Consider the following 20,879-nt stretch of genomic DNA (forward strand, 5'->3'; position numbering starts at 1 on the left):
TTTATGTAAACAGTATGACAGAGAAACCTGTAATTAGAGCCGTCTTTCTGATACTCTCTAATTAAAGTAATACTTTGCTGCTGTTCCTTTATTTTTCATTTAATTTTGGACCCTGGTGCCCTCTTAAGTGATTCAGGATACCCCTACAAGACTCCTGGAATCCCCAAGAGCCTCTGGAACCTCATCAAAAATCCTTTGGGCATCCTCAAGGAGTGCAGTTTACATACCACATGACCCTAATATCAAGAATCTATGGAGCCAAATTACTTTTGAGACATCCAAATGGACCCCTGATTCCAAAAAGACCACTTTAATTTACTCAAGGACCCCTGAAACATCTTCATTTTCTCCCAAACTATCAATCCCCTTAAGGTCCATAAGAAGCTCTAAAAGGGACACTAAGCATTGCAGTTTCCATGCCCCAAATTCTAGTTTTCTCCGAAACTCCTCAAGTTTTCCTGGATCCCCATCAAAGACTCCTCAATGACCAGTGAAAAGCCCTTAAAGATCCCTAGAACACCTTCAAGAATGCCTTAAACTTTTTGTGAACTCTTGGAAAACCTATTGAAACCCCTAAAGGGCCAATCTATCACTTTGTGGTGACTTTTGGTATTCAGTTTAATGAGAAAACTTACAATGTATGTATGTTTATCCATGAACATCCAAGGAGTTTCACTTCAACTCACTTTCAGGGACGCTGGAACATAGCTTCTCCAGAGTCGTGGAGCGCCGGGTCCTGGCAAAACACCGATAAGACTTGGCCGGTTCCCATCTCGTGTGAAATCAGTGACAGCAGTGACAACAAAAGTTGCCTGGCCGCAGCTGCCGTCGCTGCAGGCTTTAGGCTGGAGCTCCACCTGGCAGGCGGACAGTACCACATTTGCGGCCTCGTGTCCGAGAGTGTCTGTGAATGTCAACACAGCAGTAAGTTAGTGTTAATGGACGGCACACAGCTGCTTCCAGAACTGTAATAATGTCTTCTGGAGCTGGCTTTGATGCGATGATGTACAGGGTAAGTCGGAGCATAACAGAAGAACCAAAGACAGCTCATGAAAAAAGTTTTCTGCATGAAATAGCCAGTTCAATACCTACCGGAGTGAGATGCTTGTGACGACGTTTGCATCTTCAAAGGATGAAAGCATCTTAATGCCTCCTTACAAGGATCCTATCCTATTTGCATTAATAAGAAGTGAAGGTCTCAATAGTTAATTTCAGTTCCTCTTATTTGTGTTTTGGCCGCAAATTTGCCCAATTTAGGGGATATTGAGGCTTAAGGAATGGTATGTTTGGTCAGCTGTGGTGGTTGCTGCAGGCTCATCCTACTCAATCCCATTGCCAAAATTAGGATTTTCCGTCTCCAAACAAGTTAACTAAATCGTTAACTTGCAGTATACTCAAAGTGTAATCTTCATTACAGATAAATTAGGGTGACACAGACACTATCTCCTGTTTTCCTGCAGGTCTGACCTGGGTCGTGGACGTTCAGCGTCAGAGGCACTCCACACTGGTGACCGTGGTTGGGGCCGTGGCAGGGGATGGGCACTGTGCTGTGGACGGTCAGCTCATGCTCTTTGCTATTCTCTGCTATGTGGAGCGAGTCTGGAGAAAACTGAAAGAAAGAGGGGAAAAAAGAGCCTTTGGTGAGTTTGGCTGGGCAGGTTTAAGCTTTACAAGCTTTCCATTTGCTACAGTATACCATAAAGGCACCGTCTCAAATCCTTCTTATCTTGGTGTAGACTGGAGTTAAAACACAACACAAGAACATTACCTTCAGTCCGGCATAGAAACCTTCACTTTCTTTTGGAGTAGATCTGCTGTGGCTGAAGTTGGTTCTGAAAGTTGAAACACTGCAGGAGAACTGCAAGGAAAACATGACTGACATCACTCGATGCTTGTCTTTATCCATAAATGTACATGTATGTATGTAAGAGAAGTGAAAGATAAAGGTATAATACTGCTTTTTATCCTTCTTTCATTAATTTTATTTAACTTTACATTCATTTCTAAGCAAAAGCTAACATTTAAATCTCACCTGAAAAGTCTACTTGTAAATGGCACAATGCATTTTTGTTGAGCTGTGCAAGTTTGCTGTTCCTTTGTATTTGTGGACATCAGTCATTTTAAAGCCATACAGAACCTCACATGACCTGCTTTTGATTATATTTCTAAGTGAAACAGTGCCTTACATTTTTACAACGTGTGCTTGTTAGTCCTGAAAAGACTAACAATGTACGGCTGACGCAGTATTTGCGATTTATCAAAACATTTCCCCATTTAGCTCACAGTACAGCGCGTCTCTGATTCACGGTGCTAAAATGAAGATGACGTTTGACCCAACTCAGCTGCTACATCATTTATTAAAGACAGACCTCTGCAACACATTCCAGACACAACTAATACAACCCTAGTGTCCAAATATCGCAGCACAATGGTCCACAGCTGTATGAGGGTAAATACTCAGAGTGACATCACCTTAGTTAAAAACAGCATCACATTAAATATCTAATAACTTAATGTTTCCTGGCAACAAATAATTTCTCCAGGAAATGAGCGCTGTCAGCAGACTCTCAGAATAAAGAATAAATTTAACAATTATTACTCCCAATGCAGAAATGCAGTCATGTTACAAGTTGACTTCAGCTGTAAGGAAGCAACCAAAAGTGTCCAACGACTGAGAAAACGTTCAACAAGCTTTTCACCACTGTTCAAGTTTAAGCCAGATTTCTTCCTTGTTTCCCTTCTCATCCAAATTAGTTTCATGAGCGATAATTCAACTTGACAATCACAAACGCCTTCAATTCTTCTGCTTACTGGTCAGCAGCACAATGAATTTTGTATATTGATTTGTGACAGTGTGCGCACGTGTTGGGGAAGAGTTTCAGCTGCAATCCTAATAGACAAATGCAGTTGAAGTTAAGTTGCAGCTTCTTTCCTAGATCCTGGGTCCAAAAATAATGGTCTTCTTGAAACACAAAACCAAATTCAAAGAATTTGCTAAGACAATGGCTTACTGATCAAATGCTTTGCATCACCTAATTTCTTCTGGTGAAGGAATACAGCTGATGGCCATCTGTCCACCAACATGCACATATTCTTGGTGGCTGAGAAGAAATAACTACTCTGAAGTCTGTATTTATTATCCAAAAAGAGTTTTAGAAACACAAAAACAACAAATTAGTTTGTTATCATGCCACTATGAGTCTGCTCTTCCCTTTCTATGCTTTGCAGTGAGTTGTGGTCTTTTTCTAAAGTAAGAAGAAAAGAGAAAGTGGGCAAAATTTAAATGGGAACTGCCCTAAATGGGTGAAATAATTGATTCAGATAAGTTGAAGTCTTTGCCTCCGACACTGCTTGAAATTATCAAATGGCCAAACAGCTGCCAGTAATGCCTGGCTAGAATCAACCTTGGCAGACCAAAAACCACAGGGCTTCATCATCCATCAACCATAGAACTTCAATAGCCAATTAGTCGTAAATTATGACAAAACAGATTTTGGGGGTTTTGGAGCATCTTTGCCATGAGAGGTTGGTGTTTTTTCTCTATATATCTATATATATGAAGATATATAAGTAAACATTACTACGGACCTACACGCAGATTATGGGTAAGCGTCTTGGATAACTATATGTTGCCCTGCACATGTAACTTGTAGATGCAATTTCCTGTCAGGAGGCAGGTTTAAAGATGGACACTGGAGCTGAACTGGACACGTTAATATTACACCCAGAAATCTTTTAATCTTTTAATTAAGTTTAAAAGAAAAGCCAAGTGAACGCCTATGAACCACTAACTCTACTGTGAAAGTGCTGAGTTGTCAAGAAAACAGTGTAAAGATACAGCTTTATTGAATATGTGTGCATCTGTCCATGTAAAAAATAACTTCCCTAGAATTCACTGTGAAGATTTGAATGGGGAGGTTTAAATGGGAAGCATGTGGAGCACGGCTTTTCCAACCTGCAACTGATTTAACTTCCCCACCCTCCTCTTGCCTTCTCTTAACGGGATATGACACACGTTGGCTCTCTGCCTTTGCTTTGTGATGCTGAATCCAGGCAAACAGAGGTCAGAATGATCCATGGTTTAAGCTGCCCACTTGAGGGGTCAAACCCTCCACATCTGCCCCCCAAAAGTTTCAGCACGGTCTGGCAGGAATTACCATTTCTCCAAGCCTGAAGTGAACGCCATCCATCTCCACCAGAGAGAACGGTTTCAGTGTGGATTCCTGCCTGACCTCAGCCTTCATGCTATGACCGATGTGTCTGGCCCAAACCACCTGGAAGCCCAGTGTCTGGCTCCATGGCGGCGGGATGAAGGAGCACTTCAGGTGGACACTGTGGCCGATGAGCTCTGGTGTGATCACCGGCCGGGATGGCAGGGATGGAAGGGCAGCTGAAAACATTGACAGTGGAGTAAAGCAGTGTTACACAGAGATCAAAAACAGCCCTGATTTCATTTTGTTTTCTTTATACCATACAGTATATGCGCTATACAACCATTCATTATCATGTGACTTTAGTTCCACAGTTAGGTCATATGATGAAAACTGAGCAAACTCCTTCTGCTACAAAAGACAGTGAAATGCAATGTGGACCTGAAATAACCTGCCAAAAGGTGGATGTACAGTTTGCAGTTAGTGATGTGTGGATCGATCCTAAAGTATCGATATTTCTGATACCAACGTTTCCTGCTTGAGGATCGATTCTCACATAAAAGGATCGATATCTAAATTCCGTCATTTGGAGTGAATGTGTGTTTTATCATAAATATCTTACTGTCACCAGGATGGTCTAATTATACTCTGTTGATAGGAACTACTTCTCCTGTCAAAGTCATGCTTGCACTACGGCTCTGTGACGGAGCTACTTTGAAGTGAGCCACTGGAGCTCCTTACATTTTCCACGATTGAATACTGACTCTGGCTGACTGTGAAAGCCGTCACGTGTGGCTGTATTTTAGCTGTGAATGTAATAATGAGGCTCTGTGTGATGTGTGTGCAAAGACAGTGAAATACTTTGGCAACACCGCAAACTTCGCTAAACATCTGAGATTAAGTCAAAATAATATGACGATGTTATGAAGCGGCAGTTCTGAGCAGGATATTTTTATTATAATTAAAGAATATGACAGTAGTTGATGTCTTGTCATTATGCAGCTATTATTTTGAATTGGTAAGGCTACAGCCTACTCTTTATTTCCCTCATAAATACAGAAACGGGAGGGGGAAGGTCACATTAAACTAGAAATAAAATATGTAAAAAATGTTGGTATTGGTATCAGTATCGGCAATACCAGCCTGGTTATTACTTGGTATTGGATCGTATAGGAATTAAGTGGTATCGCACATCACTAGTTTGCAGACATTCATAGCAGAGTGAATAGTGTCACACAGCTGTGTACAGTGTTACATGATGTTAAATGCTTTAGACCCCAATTCTCAGAATGTCTCACCTTGGCATTGTCCGTTGACCTCTACCTCACCTGGTGGGCATAGTCTGGGTCCCAAATCTGGAGAAACTGAACCATGACAATTATCAGATTCTAACATTCTAATAACCATTGAACTTTACTAATAGTACAGAGCATTTGAAAACATGTTCAGTTCAGCCCCAATTTTGTTGGAGCAAGCATGTTCACCTTTGGCACAGTATCCCATGCACCCCTGTGTGGGCTGCAGGTGGTAGAGCAGGAACTCGCCGCAGTTCCGCACTGTGATGGGGATGCGGAAGAGGCAGCAGTCCTTGGCGCTGCCGTGGAAGAACTGCCAGGTGGCGCAGGCAGAGAGCTGGCGAACCTCGCCAGGCCGTGGCAAGGAGGTGTCCTTCAGGGACAGCCACACAGGAGCCTGTGTACCACAGCGATTCATCTGCAGGGGGCGGGGCGTCAAAAGAAACAGTCATTACCTGAAGTGAAGGGTTATTATACCCTCCACCTGGGCTGAAGGGGCTTATTAAAACAATCTTCTGGATGCTAGATGGTGGTACTGATACTGATTTTGACCATCAAGTAAGAGACACAGGAGGTACAAGAAGAGAGTAGAACTAAAAAGTGCAATGATGTGAACACAACCACTTTTTTGGCAGAACTTGGTCTTACCTCAACGCAGGTGGTCGGCATCTCTGCTGGCTTGTTGTTGACACTGAATCTGTACCAGCCCGGCAACAGCGAGTGGTCACAGATCAGGTCCTGGATGGCCTTGTTCTGGATCTCTGTGGAGTCAAAGTCGATGCTGCGATGTGGATTACGCAAAGTCCGATGGCCTCCTGGGTAACACTCTGGAGCTGTGATGAAGAGAACAGTCACAACAAGGATGATGTCAAACTCTTATCCAGAAAGAGGAAACTTAGCAGATGTTAATCTGTGATGAAGTTAAAAAACAAAAAAAACAGATTGTTCCAGATGGAGCGGCCCTGCTATGAAATTTCTTTTTCCAGCTTTGGAGTTTTGTTTTTGGATGCTTGCCTTTGCTGAAATATCAGTGTTTTCCAACCTAAAATCTCTTCCTCTCACTTTGTCTTTTTGAGTGAAAAGGAAATGAAAACTGAAGAATCTCAGGCCATGATCAGATGAGCGGGTTTACCCTGGAGTCGTGTCTTTATCTTTTTGACGGAGTCCTGCTGTTTGGGTTTGTACAGGACGGGTCTGAGAGGACAGATGAAGATAGACGAAACAAAAGCAGCTCATGCTGTCATGGGAAACTGCATGCAAAGTTGGTTTGTCCTTGGCTTGACTGAGAAGTTTTCTCTCTCCCAGTACACTGTAGCTTAAAGGCTTCATTGAAACTTGAGTGTAAAAGTTTATTCCTGCCCTTGGGAATAATGGTTTGAGAAAACAATATTAACACAAGGTCCACTTATTGCTATTTTCAGGGCCTCCTTGAGATGCATTTTAGGAATTGAGATGTCCTTCAAGATGGCGCGCTAAGATCAATTTCACAGGCTCAAGGATCGAGGAGGCGAGGAGGTACAAATTTGGAAACGAGAAAGGCCCATAGTATAGCTATGTGCCCTTTAAACTGTCAGTCAGCATTGAGGGGAAGAGCAGGAAGGGTAATTTCACCCCCACGGGTTAACTAAATTGCTAAGAATAACAGACATTCCTGTGAGCTTCTTGCCACTCTGAACTTGCCCCGGCTAAGGATGCTAAAACCAACGGCGCATGACTGGCCTCTGAACAGCGGCTACAGCTGAAACAACCGGGGATATTATTTGAGCAGAACTTGCAGACTCTCAAAAGCTCTAAATCTGAGAAGTGAAATGGGACAAACACGTCAACAGAGGCCTTTCATAACAAGCCTAAACAAAAAGAAAAGGCTGTTCTTTCAACTTGTTGTCTTTCCCCTGTTTGAGTTTGACTGTGGGCAAAACAAACATTTAGGACATCTTGAGACCGTCAAAGCCTTCAATGGACAGGGCGAAGTTACTGCCAGTGATCCCAAGTCTAAACAAGGTCTTACAGGCTTCATGTTGACAGCCCCTTGAAAGCAAATGCTCTTGTTTACATCGCCGCCTGTCTGTGTGTATGCCTCGTCTGGAAGCTCCACTGACAGGATTTGAGGTCACAGGTTGTCCAAACAAAGTTTTCAGGCAGGAGGATAATCGGTGAGCCTTTGGCCGCTGACTAAACTGCTGCAATTGGCGGCTTAATGAGTTTACGGAGCCGGAGGGGAAGGGTGTAAGCTAATGAAGCGTCCCCCGGTAGGAGGAGATCCCACTGGGAGGGAGGCCCTCAGCAGCCCAGATGTGCAGGAGGGACTCTGCTGGGAATTCTCCAGTTTCAAATGGAAATAGGATTAATTTGGAGTGCGTGGTGTTAACACAACTGAGGTTACAGGTCTTTTTCCCAGAGGGCCTGTCACTCACTACCACAACAGAAAGGTTTATGGGTCTGGATGAGATCTGAAAATGCTTAAGTTGACTATGACTCATTATCACCAAGATAATTATTGAATTTATTATTATTATTGAAGCAGTTTTGGGGCAGATAACGTGCTCTGCATTGAAAGGCAGGGTTTCAAAATTCTGGGGTTTTAAAGACCAGTAGTGATAGAAAAGGTTTTGGGATGAAGCTTGTGACGGCTTAATTACTTACACACCAAATCACGTGTTTTGTCCATGTCTTTCTTGACAAAATGGAAAAGCAGCGTTTCTACCGCTGGTACAGTACATTTTAAAAAAAGACAAAAACGAAAAGAGAAAATTAAAATGAAAGGATGAATCAATTAAGTTAAAGGGCTTCACATATGTAGATCAGCACAGGTGTGAAGCAGGCAACGGCCAAATTGGTCAACCGGCATCAGAAGTAACAACAAGCATTCCCATGAAAGATATTTATATTTCCCAGAAAATAACCCACTTAACCTTAACTCTAATGCCACCGTTATTTTCACTTGAACCAACAAAATATTATTAGCAGGCTGCCTTTAAGTTTACTAAGGACATTCGTGCTCCCAAGAATTTAAAACTTTCCATTTTAGACACTCCATGGCCTTTCCTCTACTGCTACCCTCCAAACTAAAATATGTAAACAGGATGTCTTGCCATGAAATTTTGTACAGACATTCATCGTCCCCAGATGATGAAGCCTACTGACTCTGATTCTTTGACTTTTCCTGTAGTTCCACCCTGATGTTGACATTTGTGGTTTTGGGTCAAATGAGTCAGTTATTATGGATGGATACCCATTTGATGTATACCAACTTTGGTATACGTCAAATTTAAAATTCAAACTGTCCTGTCAATTATTTTAACTACTTTAGAGGGCTTTTAAGCACCTGGGGCAGAGTTTAGAAGAACGGCTGCTGTTTAAACACATCCCTTTCAGCAAGTTAAAACAATACCGTGTGATTTGTATTTGTCATTTATATGTCTCCTCAAGTTACAGGAGTTCTGGTAGACTTTGCGTTGGCACAAAAATGCTATTCTCCTTGCAAAGCTCTGAGAGGACTAACAGCGTTTCATTTTATGAGGGCCTGCCTTAAAGTTTACAACTGTGTGCTTTGATCTGTTGTTGGGCATCCTGGGGACAACGATGTGAGCGAGATGGAAGACATGGTGGCAGACACAGTGGCAAATTGGACTGACTAAGACAACAGCTTTTTGTCAAAGTAAGATAAAACTTTCATTTGACTAAAAGGACTAGTCCCACATTAAGTTCACACTGCAGAATTTCAAGTTCAGATATTAGAATTATTGTTGAATGTAATTGGATGGACAGTAATAAAACACTGCTTTTCTAATCTGAATATAAGTAAGACATCAATTAATCCTGTTTGCCATTCTGTCCATATGTGTCTAATTGTCCTCCATGTGAACTCCAGCTCATTCAAACTGCAATCCTGCATTACATTTTTGACAACTGCCCTTGCTGTTTTGTGCATCTTTTACAACCCTCTTTTCAACTTTTGACCACACATGTCATGGCAGAAAGAAAATTGCATGATGGGAGAAGTCTGACTAAACAACACTGAAAAACATGAGTAAGCCATATGAGGCAGTTCAATGGAATATATTGAGCAACAAGTGTATCATGGTGTGTAATGAGTCAACACAACTTTTTGTAATCTTGTTTGAATTAGAGCTGCGTGTTTACTAGGACTGCTCTCATTCTGTTTATATGTCTCTTACTTTGATTTCTGTTCATGTTGTTTTTACAGCATTTGTTAACTTTTTTATGATAAGTAATTCCTGACTGTAATTGAGTGCAAGGTGGTAAGTATTATTTCACACACCAGGGACACTATTTCCTCTATAAGTAACTTTATTGTTTGTTAAGGTGATAATAAGCAAATCATCTTAAAAGCTTGGAACCTAAATCAAAAGTAGACACATGAATATTTCTCTGTGAGGAACACTATAACCTGACAAATATCCACTATTGAGTATCATCTAGCAAATATACTGTTGTCTTTATTTGATCTTGGTCTTCTGTATGTGCCTATTGGTTTTCTCTTGTCTGTGATCTCTGTCTCTGAAGGTCCATCTAACCTCTGGACTTGCAGAGTGATAGGAATGCAGCCTCACAGGCCAAGTCACGCAGCTCTGCAGAATGCTGCTTTTTACAGGCAGTTGTTTTATCTGCTTTTTATTTAAAGATGTGGGCTAACAAGATAAGAAACGGAATATCTGAGACATATCATTCCATTTTAAATGCCCCTGATCATGAAGATGAAACGTAGTTTTGTGTCTCATGGGTAAAATGGAGACCATTTGGAAATCATAACTCGTGGTATTCAAAGGATTCAGCGTTATCTTTTGTCTTCAAAAAGCCACAACCTGAGCCATAAATGAAAAACGTTTTCCATCCACCTACCATTTTGCGCGAACGCCCCCAATTGCATGACCCACAGCAATGCGATGCGTAAATATCCAGGGAACAACAGGCGCACCGAATCAAACGCGCAACAGTCCATGGCTGCGGCTCCGGGTTAGAGATGCAGCAGGCTGGCTTCAGTCGTCAGGTCCCATTGAAAGTTTGGATAAGCGGTGCAAAAGTGGCGCAAACTGTACCTACCCCGCGCTTCCGTTTAAAATGAGGGAGATGGGGCATAAACGTGCGCTCTGCTCGCTTGAGACTGCGGCTTCCCTGTGCGAAGGGCGCAAGATGACAAACGGAAAGGAGGGAGGAGGCAATAAACCACCGAGGAGTCTCTTCCTATAGGTGGGTCCTCTATGATCTCCGATTCAAACGTCTCTCTATCAATATGACGATGATACAAATCAATAAATGATCCATCCAAACCGGCCCAATCAAAGCGGAAGTCATCTCAGCAGCATGTCAGATTCATCTCGGTTTATGACAGTACACTTTGTGCGCTTCTGAACTTCAAGAACTGTGTGGACTTACTGCTGGAAAACATAAGACACAAAATCCTGCGTAAAAGAGAAAAAAGTAAAAAAAATAAGTAGGCTATAACGTCAGATAAAAGTCCACAGTAGAACATGCTAGACTGCTGCTGCCACATGTTAACATCTCATGTTTCCACAGCAATCCAAAATCCTCTCTATTTTAAACCAAATTACTGACTCATGTTAAAGTATTTTATGCATTATCCTGCAATTTAATTAATTAACCTAATTAATCCTGCTAATTACTAAATCACTTTAATCACCATGTCATGTACCAAGTGGAGAAATAAACATAGTGTTTAAAAAAAAATCACACTTTATTAGATCAAACTCCAGACTTATTCTGACAGTTAGGACATTTGTGCAGCAGACTTTACATATAAGTGCATTGCATAGACAGGCAGACTTCTGAAGCTGTATGTACTCAGTGCCTTACTTGTATATACAGCATGTCAGCAGCTATAGAGAATGTGAGTATCCAGTCAGGCTTTATGTTAGACAAACATGAGGATAAGATGATGCACCTGAAATGAATTATTAACTGCGCAGGACATGTGTTTGAAAGTCTTTATTCAAAGAAAAAAGCTGCTACAAGTGTTTGGTTTTGGGTTAAATTTTAAAGCCATGTTTCTCTAAACCTCTGTTTTTACTTTATTTATGTAATGTTTATCATTTCTATTGTGTACCTATCTTACTGCCATAGTTTTACAATAGTAATTATTAAATGAACCTTAACCTTTATTTCTAAACACATTGTATTCAAGCAACCTAATGCTTTTTTATTTTTCATGATTTTCAAAATACACATAATATAGTTTACATGAGAAATACATGCACAGCACAAACAGCAAAACAGTACATAGACTTTGACCCTGACCCATTCTTCAACCAAATAATAAAACAAAGAAGATGGTACTTTATACTTAATCTCATATTCACTGAGCTAAAATTCCTAAAAATAGCTTTTCTTGTTACAGCAAATGACACATTTTCCATTTCCAAAACTCAGGAAAGCTCACCTAAACACTAAAACAGCCTAATCAGTTAATTGTCTCTTCATGTGAATGAAACCACTTCGTGACTGAGCTGATTTCACTACAGGGGGATGTGAGAACCTGCAGAGCTGAAACAGAGAATGTCGGCCTCCTGAGTATAGAGTAAACATCAGGTGCTAGAGGCTAGAGACAAAAAGACATACCTTTCCACTAAATAAAAGACCCAAGAGGAGCAGCAGGTGTTCTCCGCTTGCCTTTTCATTCAGACTTCACTTCAATACTGTGAGAAAGTCTCAGACCTTCAGTTTTCAGACTTGGAAAAAAAATAAAGGCCTAAAAATGCCCTAGAAATACAGAAAAGGTTTCAGTATGCTTCAAGCTAATTTGTTTTGAGGAGTGTTGTCTATTTTGTTGTACACATGAAAAGTGACAGAAATAGTCAGAAATAGTATGCTGATTAAAAAATGAGAGCTGCCTTTTTTCTAACGTCCGGCAACCTGACTAGGCAGTGTGTAAAGTGGGCATACTTGTCGGTTTTGGAAAGTTAAGGTGTCAGTATGCTTCAAATGAAGTGCTTTTTGGATCATTGAGTAGCGACTGAAACTTCCCTGCCCGACACCTTAACGACATCGGAATTTGGGGGGCTGTGTCAAACCATGGTTTTGCAGTTTACCGGTTCCTTTTGGGAGATTATTTCAGATGCTGTTCGACCATCCGACAAGCACTTCAATTTTGAAGCATCCTGACGCCTTAAGGTTTCATTTGGAAACTGTAAATTCTCTAGTTAGAAAGCTTCACTTTACCTCCACTTCCATGAAATGGCAGCAAAAACAATATGGAAAGCAACGATTACTCACATGTTGTCACTTTTAATCCCAATTTCCTTCTATATCTTGCCCAAAGTGCTCCATTGCAAGCAATTAAACAACAAATTAAAAACTTGATTCAAGATTTTCAGTCTAGATTTATCCTGTGATCTCATTTAGTTTATTTGGCTTTAACACAAGCTCAGGTAAATTTATTGTTTCATCCAAGAATCCCTTTGATTAACTCCTAAAGATTCCATGAAATGGGCATTGGACGTAACTGAAGTCCAACCAATTAAGTCATCACAAATGTTTCACTGATCCCGCCTTTTTTAGCTGATCTAGCCAATCCAACTGCCTGTCTCTCCATTACTCAAAGCTGCTTGGTTTACACTTCAGGTTGACCTCTCAGTGACCTGTTTCATGAGAAAATACATCAAGTAATCCATCCATCCATCGTCAACCGCTTATCCTATGTACAGGGTAACAGGACATCAAGTAATGATGGTTACAATTTCATCTTTCAATAAATTGGAAGGCTTTCACTTTAAAAAACAAAATGAACAACATTTTGCTGGATTGAACGTATTTGGGTAAGTTTCGATAAGTTTACAACATTTTAGCATCTACAATTCCATGACAACTAGGCCAACTCGAGCTGCCGAGGAAGATTGTGTGATACAACCAAAAGAACTAGAACAAATACTGAAGAACTATCTTGGCTGTCTTAGCTCTAAAACATTTCAACCTTTTAAAAGAAGGGAGGAATTTTTAAAAATGAGCCATTTATATCTCCATAACAGTGGGTCCCCCCTTCCGTGGATGTTGCCATGTTGCGTCGTCATGTTTCTACGGTCCTTTTGAGCTGGTTGGGGGGTGTTTCTTTTGGATTTTGGTGCTCTGATTGGATGCTTGGTGATCGTCTGGAGATCCTGTGTGGGGGAGGATTGTGCGTTGGGGTGCGTCGATGGTTTAGTTTGTGGTCGGGTCATGGGGGGGCCGGGAGATTCCCACCCCTAGGTGGGTACTAGGGGCTCGGTGCATCTGGTGGCGTCCTGGGGCTGAGGGTTGTTACTGCTGTCTCTTTTCTTTGGTCATGGTGGGGGTGTGTGTGGGGGATGCTTCACTTCTGGGTGGAGGAGGGGCGTGGGGGGTTGGGGCTGGTAGGCCTCTGGCCTGGCCTGGGTGTGAGTGGGGCTGCTGGTATGGGCCGTGGGGGCCCCCTCTGTCCCTAGGCAGGGTCCTCGTTGCTTGTTTGGCTGGCGTTGCATGGCCGGAGGCGGCCGGGATGCTGGGCTGGCACTGGCGGCCCCCATGTCTCCGGCGGTTGGGGGGGCAGTGGACTTTTATTGGCATGTGCACCATGGCCTGGGTGGTGCATTAATGGCGGGCTGGGACTTGCTGATAGTGTTTTTCTCCGCTGGCTTTTGCCGTTGTGTTCTGCCGCTTGCTTTCTCTCATTTGCTCGGCCTTGCGCGCAGAATACGCAGGGGACTGCCGGGTGTTGGGTGTCACTGTGCTCGCACAGTGTGCGGGTTGTTGGCGTCACTTGCGGGTTGATGTTGATGATTGCGTGGTGTTTTGGTTGTTTGTTTTGCGGCAGTGGGGTGCCGGGCGCGTGGGGGGGGGGGGCTGGTCTCTGTTGTGTGCGCACCGCGGTCGGTCCGGGTGCTGCTCTTCTGCGGGTTCCGCCTTTTGCTTTCCGACGGCATTACGTTGTCGACTGACATTTGTATCGCTGGTGCTGGTGTCTTTGCTGTTTGTTGGTCGGGTTGGGGTCTTCTGTGTTTGCGTTGCGATCCGTCTGGGAGTCAACTTTTTTTTTCACTCCCACCGCTATTGGCTACTGGGGTTCTTGCCTGCCTGTCGCTGGCGTTGGTGCGGCACGGTTGTGACATCCCCACTCTCACTAAAAACTACATTCTGTAACAGGCCAAATAAAGTATTACAGTAAACACTCTTAGCTTACATTTTCCATGTTATCTGTCAGTGGCCAAGTCACAATAACATATGGTTTTAATGAATAACTAACTAATAACTAAATATAATTTCTTATATACCAAAAGAAACCTCATTTCTTGACTGCACACTCTCTGCTGTCTCAGAAGAGACACCTTTTGTGCTGTGTCAGCTGCTGTAGTCTTAGCTCTTTGAAAGGTTAGGTGGTAGTGGTAGACTGGACAGATGGTTGCAATTCACAACCCTCACCACTAGATGCCACTAAATGTTACACACCGAACCTTTAAATCACATGCTAAATACCACATATTTATCGAGCGCAGCTTTTGTTTAGGCTGTCCTCCACTGCTTAAATTGACCATTAGATGAGCTAAGGTATGATAACTACCTCTGCTGAACAGTTTCCAGGGGAAAACATTTAATTACTTGTTGCCACCTCACAGTTATTTAGAAGGTGAAGATGTTCTCAGTACCTCCTCAATAACACCTGCACCAATCACTCGCATATATGCCATTTTATATTACAATAATATATATATATTTTTTCCAGGGAATTCAATTAGAGATAAAATAACCAGATGGGATTATCAGGTTTTGGCAGATGAAGTGATTTAAATACCTTACAAATCAAGGTACTTTATTGCATGAATTCTTGCAACATTTGCCCCAGTGGAGAATTCTGTCATCTCCTAATATGTGTTGCCATATTGGCAAACCCTACTTAGTGGCAAGATAAACTTCATACATAAAGCAGTTGATACATAACTAAATCAGAAGTTCCCTCTTTTCCTCCCTGCTGTTCTGCACTAAAGCCTCAATTTGTCCTGTGACTCTTAGCCTTTTCACACCTGTCCTACTTGTGTTCAGAAACGCCACATCATCCACATTAGTCTCCCGAGAACCTCCTGAAAACCTCCCGGGTTTGAGACTGCAGCGGTGGTGGCTCCTCGCTGAAGTGTCTTTGCGGGAGACACAACATTATCTGCCGCCTCCTTTGATGTTTGTGCCCTGCAAAACGACAAGGGGGGAGGTTTCAGTCCTGCCTTCTGAGCGCTTCCAGATGTCACACATCCTCATTTACTGTGAGAAAAACAAGGGAAGGACATACAAGAGGCATGTCAGCGGCTACATTGGCCACAAACATCTTGCAACCATATTGTTTCTGCACTCTTAAAAACCATGAGTCATTTTTAACACGTCTGCATGCTTAGCTTTCCAAAATACCAACTTGGGTTTCTTCCAAACATGGCTCGTTGTTGACCACACATGCAATCTAGAAATATTTTCTTGACACGTTATGTTGGAAAATGCAAACATGTGCTGTCCTCGTGTCTTTAAATATGACACATTATTTTTGGGAGTGCAGTAAAAAGATATTTACTGGTTGTTTTCATTATGTCAACTTGTGTTAGAGAAGTTACAGCAAGCTAATTTGGCTTTATTGCTTCCAGCTCTTGTGGAAAACAGACAGAATTTCTGTCTGGGTTAAAGGTCAGTCACCTTAGGGCCTAGAGGGCACTTCTTATCAAGGTTCCTTGAAGGTCATGTATGAGGTAAACTGTTGTGTTCTGCACAACACGTGAGGCTTTACAAATCGATTTATCAGCAACATGGTTAGTTTGAAGCCACATATGGACACACTGTTCAGGAGCAGCTACATAAAGCTTAACAATGCAGTACATATGATTAAAGATCAAGTTGAGGTTTAGTACATTCAGATTTGTGATTTTTTTAAAGGAGGAACTTGATTTCCCTCTCAAATTACCCCCTTATTTCTTAAAATTTGGCAATACACATTTCTTCAAAAATTCTTTGGTAAAACTCATGAAACAAATTTTTGGAAAGTCGTTAACTTTGTGATTGCGACAACTGAAAATGAAAAATGATTAATGTTTGTAGGGAATTCCTCAAGCCTTTATGTAACTAATGTTAGGGTTCATGAATTTATATTGAAGGAGTACGACAAGGCAACTTCTCTGGTCCTCTTTAAAACTCCCCAAAATGCAGTGAAAACAATTCAGTCGTGTGAATGCAGGAGGTTTTCCAGAGATGTTGTATGATGTTGACAGAAGGTTCTGGCCTCAGTTTAAGTCAGAACACAGGCTGCTTGGCCTCACAGAGGGACGGTTACATCGCCGCACTGTAGGCCAGAGTACAGTATGAACTGTAAACCTTTTACTTTTCTCACTCTGTCAAGTTTGATTATGAGACAACTCCCAACAGTGAGGTGTCCCTGATGCGATGTCAGGCTGCTGTGAGGAAAATAAAGTCTGTTTTACTCCAATATGGGTAATTAGAAACACCACTCATCAACACTGTACATGGCTTGATTGTCTCTCCCCACTAAAGAAGTCCTTCCAGTCATTTTTAATATATGAACGAGTGAATCTATAATCTTAATCTGTTTTCAAAACATCACAAAAACCAGTATTGTGTATTTAATGCAGACTATGCGTGTGTTATTTTAGGTTCTAGCACAGTTTGATGCTCTGTGGATGGAAAATATCACCTTCAGCAGGAGTCAGCGCTACAGCTAACATGATGAAATGAATGCAGACAGCTTAGTGAGCTGTCAGGAGGAAATGAATAATGAGGCAGAAGATGAAGAAAAGAAGGTGAGGAAGAAGATGAAAAACACTAGTCACTTTGGTTGTGGAAACCTACATTTTAGCCAGAGACTGAAACTTACATCTGACATTCATCAGAAAGTCCTTTGTAAAACCAACAATCCTACAGAGTTTAGGGAGATGGTTTGTTAATATTGCCTCAAAAACATGCCGTATATTTAGCAAGAGCAATAATAACCCATACTTGATCCCCGGACATGTTGATTATTAGTGAAAACACAGGACATAGAGTACAATAAAACTTCATCTTAAGTCATTATAATCTTACACATGGTTTTCTCATGAGGTTTAGATTCAGACTGGTCATTTCTAATTCTAAAATTCACAAATCTAATCTCATAAACCCGTTACCTGCCTGTTTCTTCAAATAAATAGTTCAAAATCACACTCAGTCAATCCCAGCTGACATCGGGCGAAAGGCTCTATAAGTAAGTATTGTCAAGTTATTTGATCTTTATACTTTTTTTATTGGATAATGTTTAACCAAAATTTTTATGTCATGTTATGCTATGTATTTAAGGTCAATAGTTGAAAATTAACAATAAAAAACATATTTTAGGAACAAATAGGGGAAAAACACTCACAGTTGTATTGATAACTTTAGTTATATTTATGCGGAAACCCAGTAGTATATTGTTATCCTCATCTAACTTCATGTTGAATCATCTCTGTTTTAACATGTTTAACATCCAACATTTTACAACAGATAATACTTACTTATTTTGTGTAAAGGCTGCAAAGCAGTCAAAAGTTGCTATTCTTGTATTGCTGTAATATGCACATTGGCATTATTATTAGTGTTCATATATTTATTAAATGTCTGTTTTACTATAATATAATACAATTTATCACATCTTTGAAAAATATAAATAGATAAACAAGCTTGTTACAGAAATCAAACTTAATGCAATCTGATTCCACTGTTGCATGATGTCCACATACGAGGACAGTTGGTTTTTGGTGTATAAAAACTACATTTTACTCTAAATTTTAATTTATAAAACATAAACCTGTTAATAATACTTTACTGTACAAACAAACAATTTTTTTTTTTTATCTTGACTGACCTTGAATGAAACTTTTTCACAGATATCCCTGATGCATTTAGCACATGGCCATCACAGTCGGCCATTTTGGATTGATGTGGTCATCCAGCAATAAATATTTGGAAAACAAGAGTAACCACTGTTACAATGTTGTAATCAATCAACTGACACTGTCCTCAAATGACTTGGAGAACATAACCATGATATAGTACCCCAAAATGCAGTCCTGTCCACAAATGTGGACACCATGCATGAAAGGGTTAAATAACTCCTAAGACAATTCCACAATTTAATTCCACATATTAATGTTAAAAAAACAAAAAAACATAGTAGGCCTACATGCACACTAATATTTCTGCAAATGTTCAGGCAATAATGGAATTTTGTCTCATAACTAAGAAAAGGTTTTATTCCACTAAATATTTTACTTGTATTATATTTGGCATAAACCCTGAATGGGCCTATACTTTTTTGCTTGGCTGTAGTGTATAGATTTATATTAGCTGTACATTTTTTTCCTCACCTCCACGATCGCCAATACTTTGCTGCCATCTAGTGGAGATGTGATGAAAAGTATAGTGAGAAAAAAAAGGCTCCGCACTCCTATGCCCAATCCCAATGTCTACCCTCACAGACTCACAGAATTTGGGCCTTTCCGAAACTGCTTGCTACTCCCTCTCCCTACATACTTTCATGCGGAGGGTCCGCCACATTGAGTGCCATCTGAAACCAATGAGGGCGGAGTGGTAGTGGGTTGTTAAACTCAAATGCCGAGTCAGCACCGATGCTGGCTTGTTGAAGGTGTGTAACACCCTTTGCTGCACGATGGGGGACCTTTCTTTCATTTTGCGTTCCGTGTGACTTCGCCGGTTAACATGTAGAATTTTTTTATTTCGAAACTACACTAACATTGTCACGTCACCATTCACAGGTTAACAACGTAGCACATATGATTTATACTGAAATGTTGTATTTGTGAATGTAACATTTTTCATATAGGCTAAAGATGTTCAAATATATAGGCCTTTCTTTACAATGAATATCAATCTTTTCATAAAAGAATATAATATTTATTTTTCGTAAATATATAAAGTCATGTTCTTAAAGAAATATTCGACACGAACACAACCACAAAATGAATGACAAATGCTTTCAATTTCGTTATTGCAAAAACCACACTTTTCCTCAACATCAATCCTGAATCTTAATACCACTGTTGTTTATTTGATACACTTAGGCTATTATAGCAGTGAGAGCAGCGGTAACGTCAGATTCTATTTATGCTGGGGAGAGAGGGTAGTTCGTCCGAAAGTTGACCCTACGCGGGTTAGGGAGGTCGATTTGACCTGGAGGGTGACTTCGACCAGAGTTTAAGTGAGGGTCTAGTTTCGGAAAGGCCCTTTGAGGCGCGTTCCCTGGAAGTCCGTGAGGGCTTAGGGCTGTCCCACTGTCAAATCGTCAAGTGCGCAGCGCGAGGGCTCTCTCGCCGACATTTTGAGCCCTTTTTAGATCCTTAAGTCCGCCTTTGCCCACAGTTAATAGCGGTATGACGTGAAACACGGGGGTTACCAGGGGAAGCCCGGAGACGAGAGAAAAATCATGGCAAATCTGCGTTATAAGAGAAGAAAAATAAAAACGGTAAACACATGAAGTCAGATGAATGCAATCACCTTATTACTAACTATTTATTTTAGTTTTTGCTTAATGATGTTGTTTTGACCAACAATAGTGTATTGATTATTGACAAATATATATTGATATTTACCTCTCCTCCACTCTGTAGGGCAAGAGCTTGCAGGACTTAAAAATCAGGGAAACACATAAAATAAAAAGTGTGCAATGTCGTCAGCGTCGTCAAGATAACGTGATAAAGTGGCAAAGTGCTGTCCCATTCCTGTTTACGGCATTTTGAGCCCTTGCAGCCTCATGCATTCAATCACTTTCCAAGTGACGTCAGTAAAGTCTGTGAGGGTTCAGGGCTTAGGGGGGACATTGGGATTGGGCCCTATATTTTGACGAAAGCAGCAAAGAGCAGATCGAACTGGGCAGGAAGTCAGACAAAGAACAGTTTAGAGAATCTGCTCAGTTTTCAAAATAAAACACCCTGTGCAGACTCCCGATCATAAAACAAAAATGAGCATGGTTAAAACAGACACAAAAAGAAACCATTTCACTACGTAACCTACTTAATAAGAATAAAATCACAAAAAGCAAGCATTGATTACCAAATCAACAAAATCTAAACATGTCAGCAAAATCATGCAGGCAAAATGCTCTGATTCTGAAATGCTCTTCATTTGCTCTGCAGTTGACCATGTAACAAAAAGGGGTCACATAGAGCTGTGAAGAAGATAGTGGGAGCACCACAATGACAAATTAACAACAAGTCAATAATGTGGGGTAGGCTACACGCGCCGCTGCTGAAACGCTTCGGGGCAGAGGAAGGAAATCGTGGCGCAGCCGTAAGTCAGTCTGCAGGTCCTCACCAGAATCAACAAGTCACTGTCTCATGCAACTTTAACTTGCCACTGTGCACCATACATTTCATTCTGTCAAAGTAAAGAGTCTTTACAAAGAAACGTTGTGTATTTCTGGGTGAAT

At 41.1% G+C, this 20,879-nt stretch overlaps 1 protein-coding gene and 1 long non-coding RNA gene across 5 annotated transcripts in view; both read right to left on the reverse strand.

Moving 5' to 3' along the window:
• The window catches only part of si:ch211-246m6.5 (von Willebrand factor D and EGF domain-containing protein), a 35,558-nt gene extending 24,834 nt beyond the window's left edge, over nucleotides 1-10,724 (reverse strand). For 2 of the 4 annotated variants that reach the window (XR_005444784.1, XM_038721956.1), the window contains exons 1-8: nucleotides 10,310-10,723; nucleotides 6,095-6,279; nucleotides 5,636-5,864; nucleotides 5,450-5,515; nucleotides 4,158-4,390; nucleotides 1,769-1,858; nucleotides 1,468-1,609; nucleotides 687-904 (exon numbers count right to left, since the gene is read on the reverse strand). Coding sequence is in view for 3 of the 4 variants with exons in the window: in XM_038721956.1 (XP_038577884.1) it covers nucleotides 687-904; nucleotides 1,468-1,609; nucleotides 1,769-1,858; nucleotides 4,158-4,390; nucleotides 5,450-5,515; nucleotides 5,636-5,864; nucleotides 6,095-6,279; nucleotides 10,310-10,409 (1,263 nt within the window). In the remaining variant the exon portion in view is untranslated. Of the gene's footprint in view, nucleotides 1-686; nucleotides 905-1,467; nucleotides 1,610-1,768; nucleotides 1,859-4,157; nucleotides 4,391-5,449; nucleotides 5,516-5,635; nucleotides 5,865-6,094; nucleotides 6,280-10,309 lie in introns of all 4 variants that reach the window. The other 2 variants (XM_038721975.1, XM_038721967.1) reach the window with 1 other exon arrangement.
• A 2,423-nt stretch (nucleotides 10,725-13,147) lies between these two features.
• LOC119905205 lies at nucleotides 13,148-20,022 on the reverse strand. The gene is made up of 3 exons (XR_005444789.1): nucleotides 18,802-20,022; nucleotides 15,454-15,685; nucleotides 13,148-14,569 (listed from the first exon to the last, which is right to left on the reverse strand). It is a non-coding gene; the product is annotated as an uncharacterized LOC119905205 (long non-coding RNA).
• Between the last annotated feature and the right edge of the window lie 857 nt (nucleotides 20,023-20,879).

This window comes from Micropterus salmoides, unplaced genomic scaffold (genome assembly GCF_014851395.1).
Source record: "Micropterus salmoides isolate LMB-PRFRI ecotype aquatic unplaced genomic scaffold, ASM1485139v1 Ms_hic_scaffold_1, whole genome shotgun sequence".
NCBI lineage: Eukaryota > Metazoa > Chordata > Actinopteri > Centrarchiformes > Centrarchidae > Micropterus > Micropterus salmoides.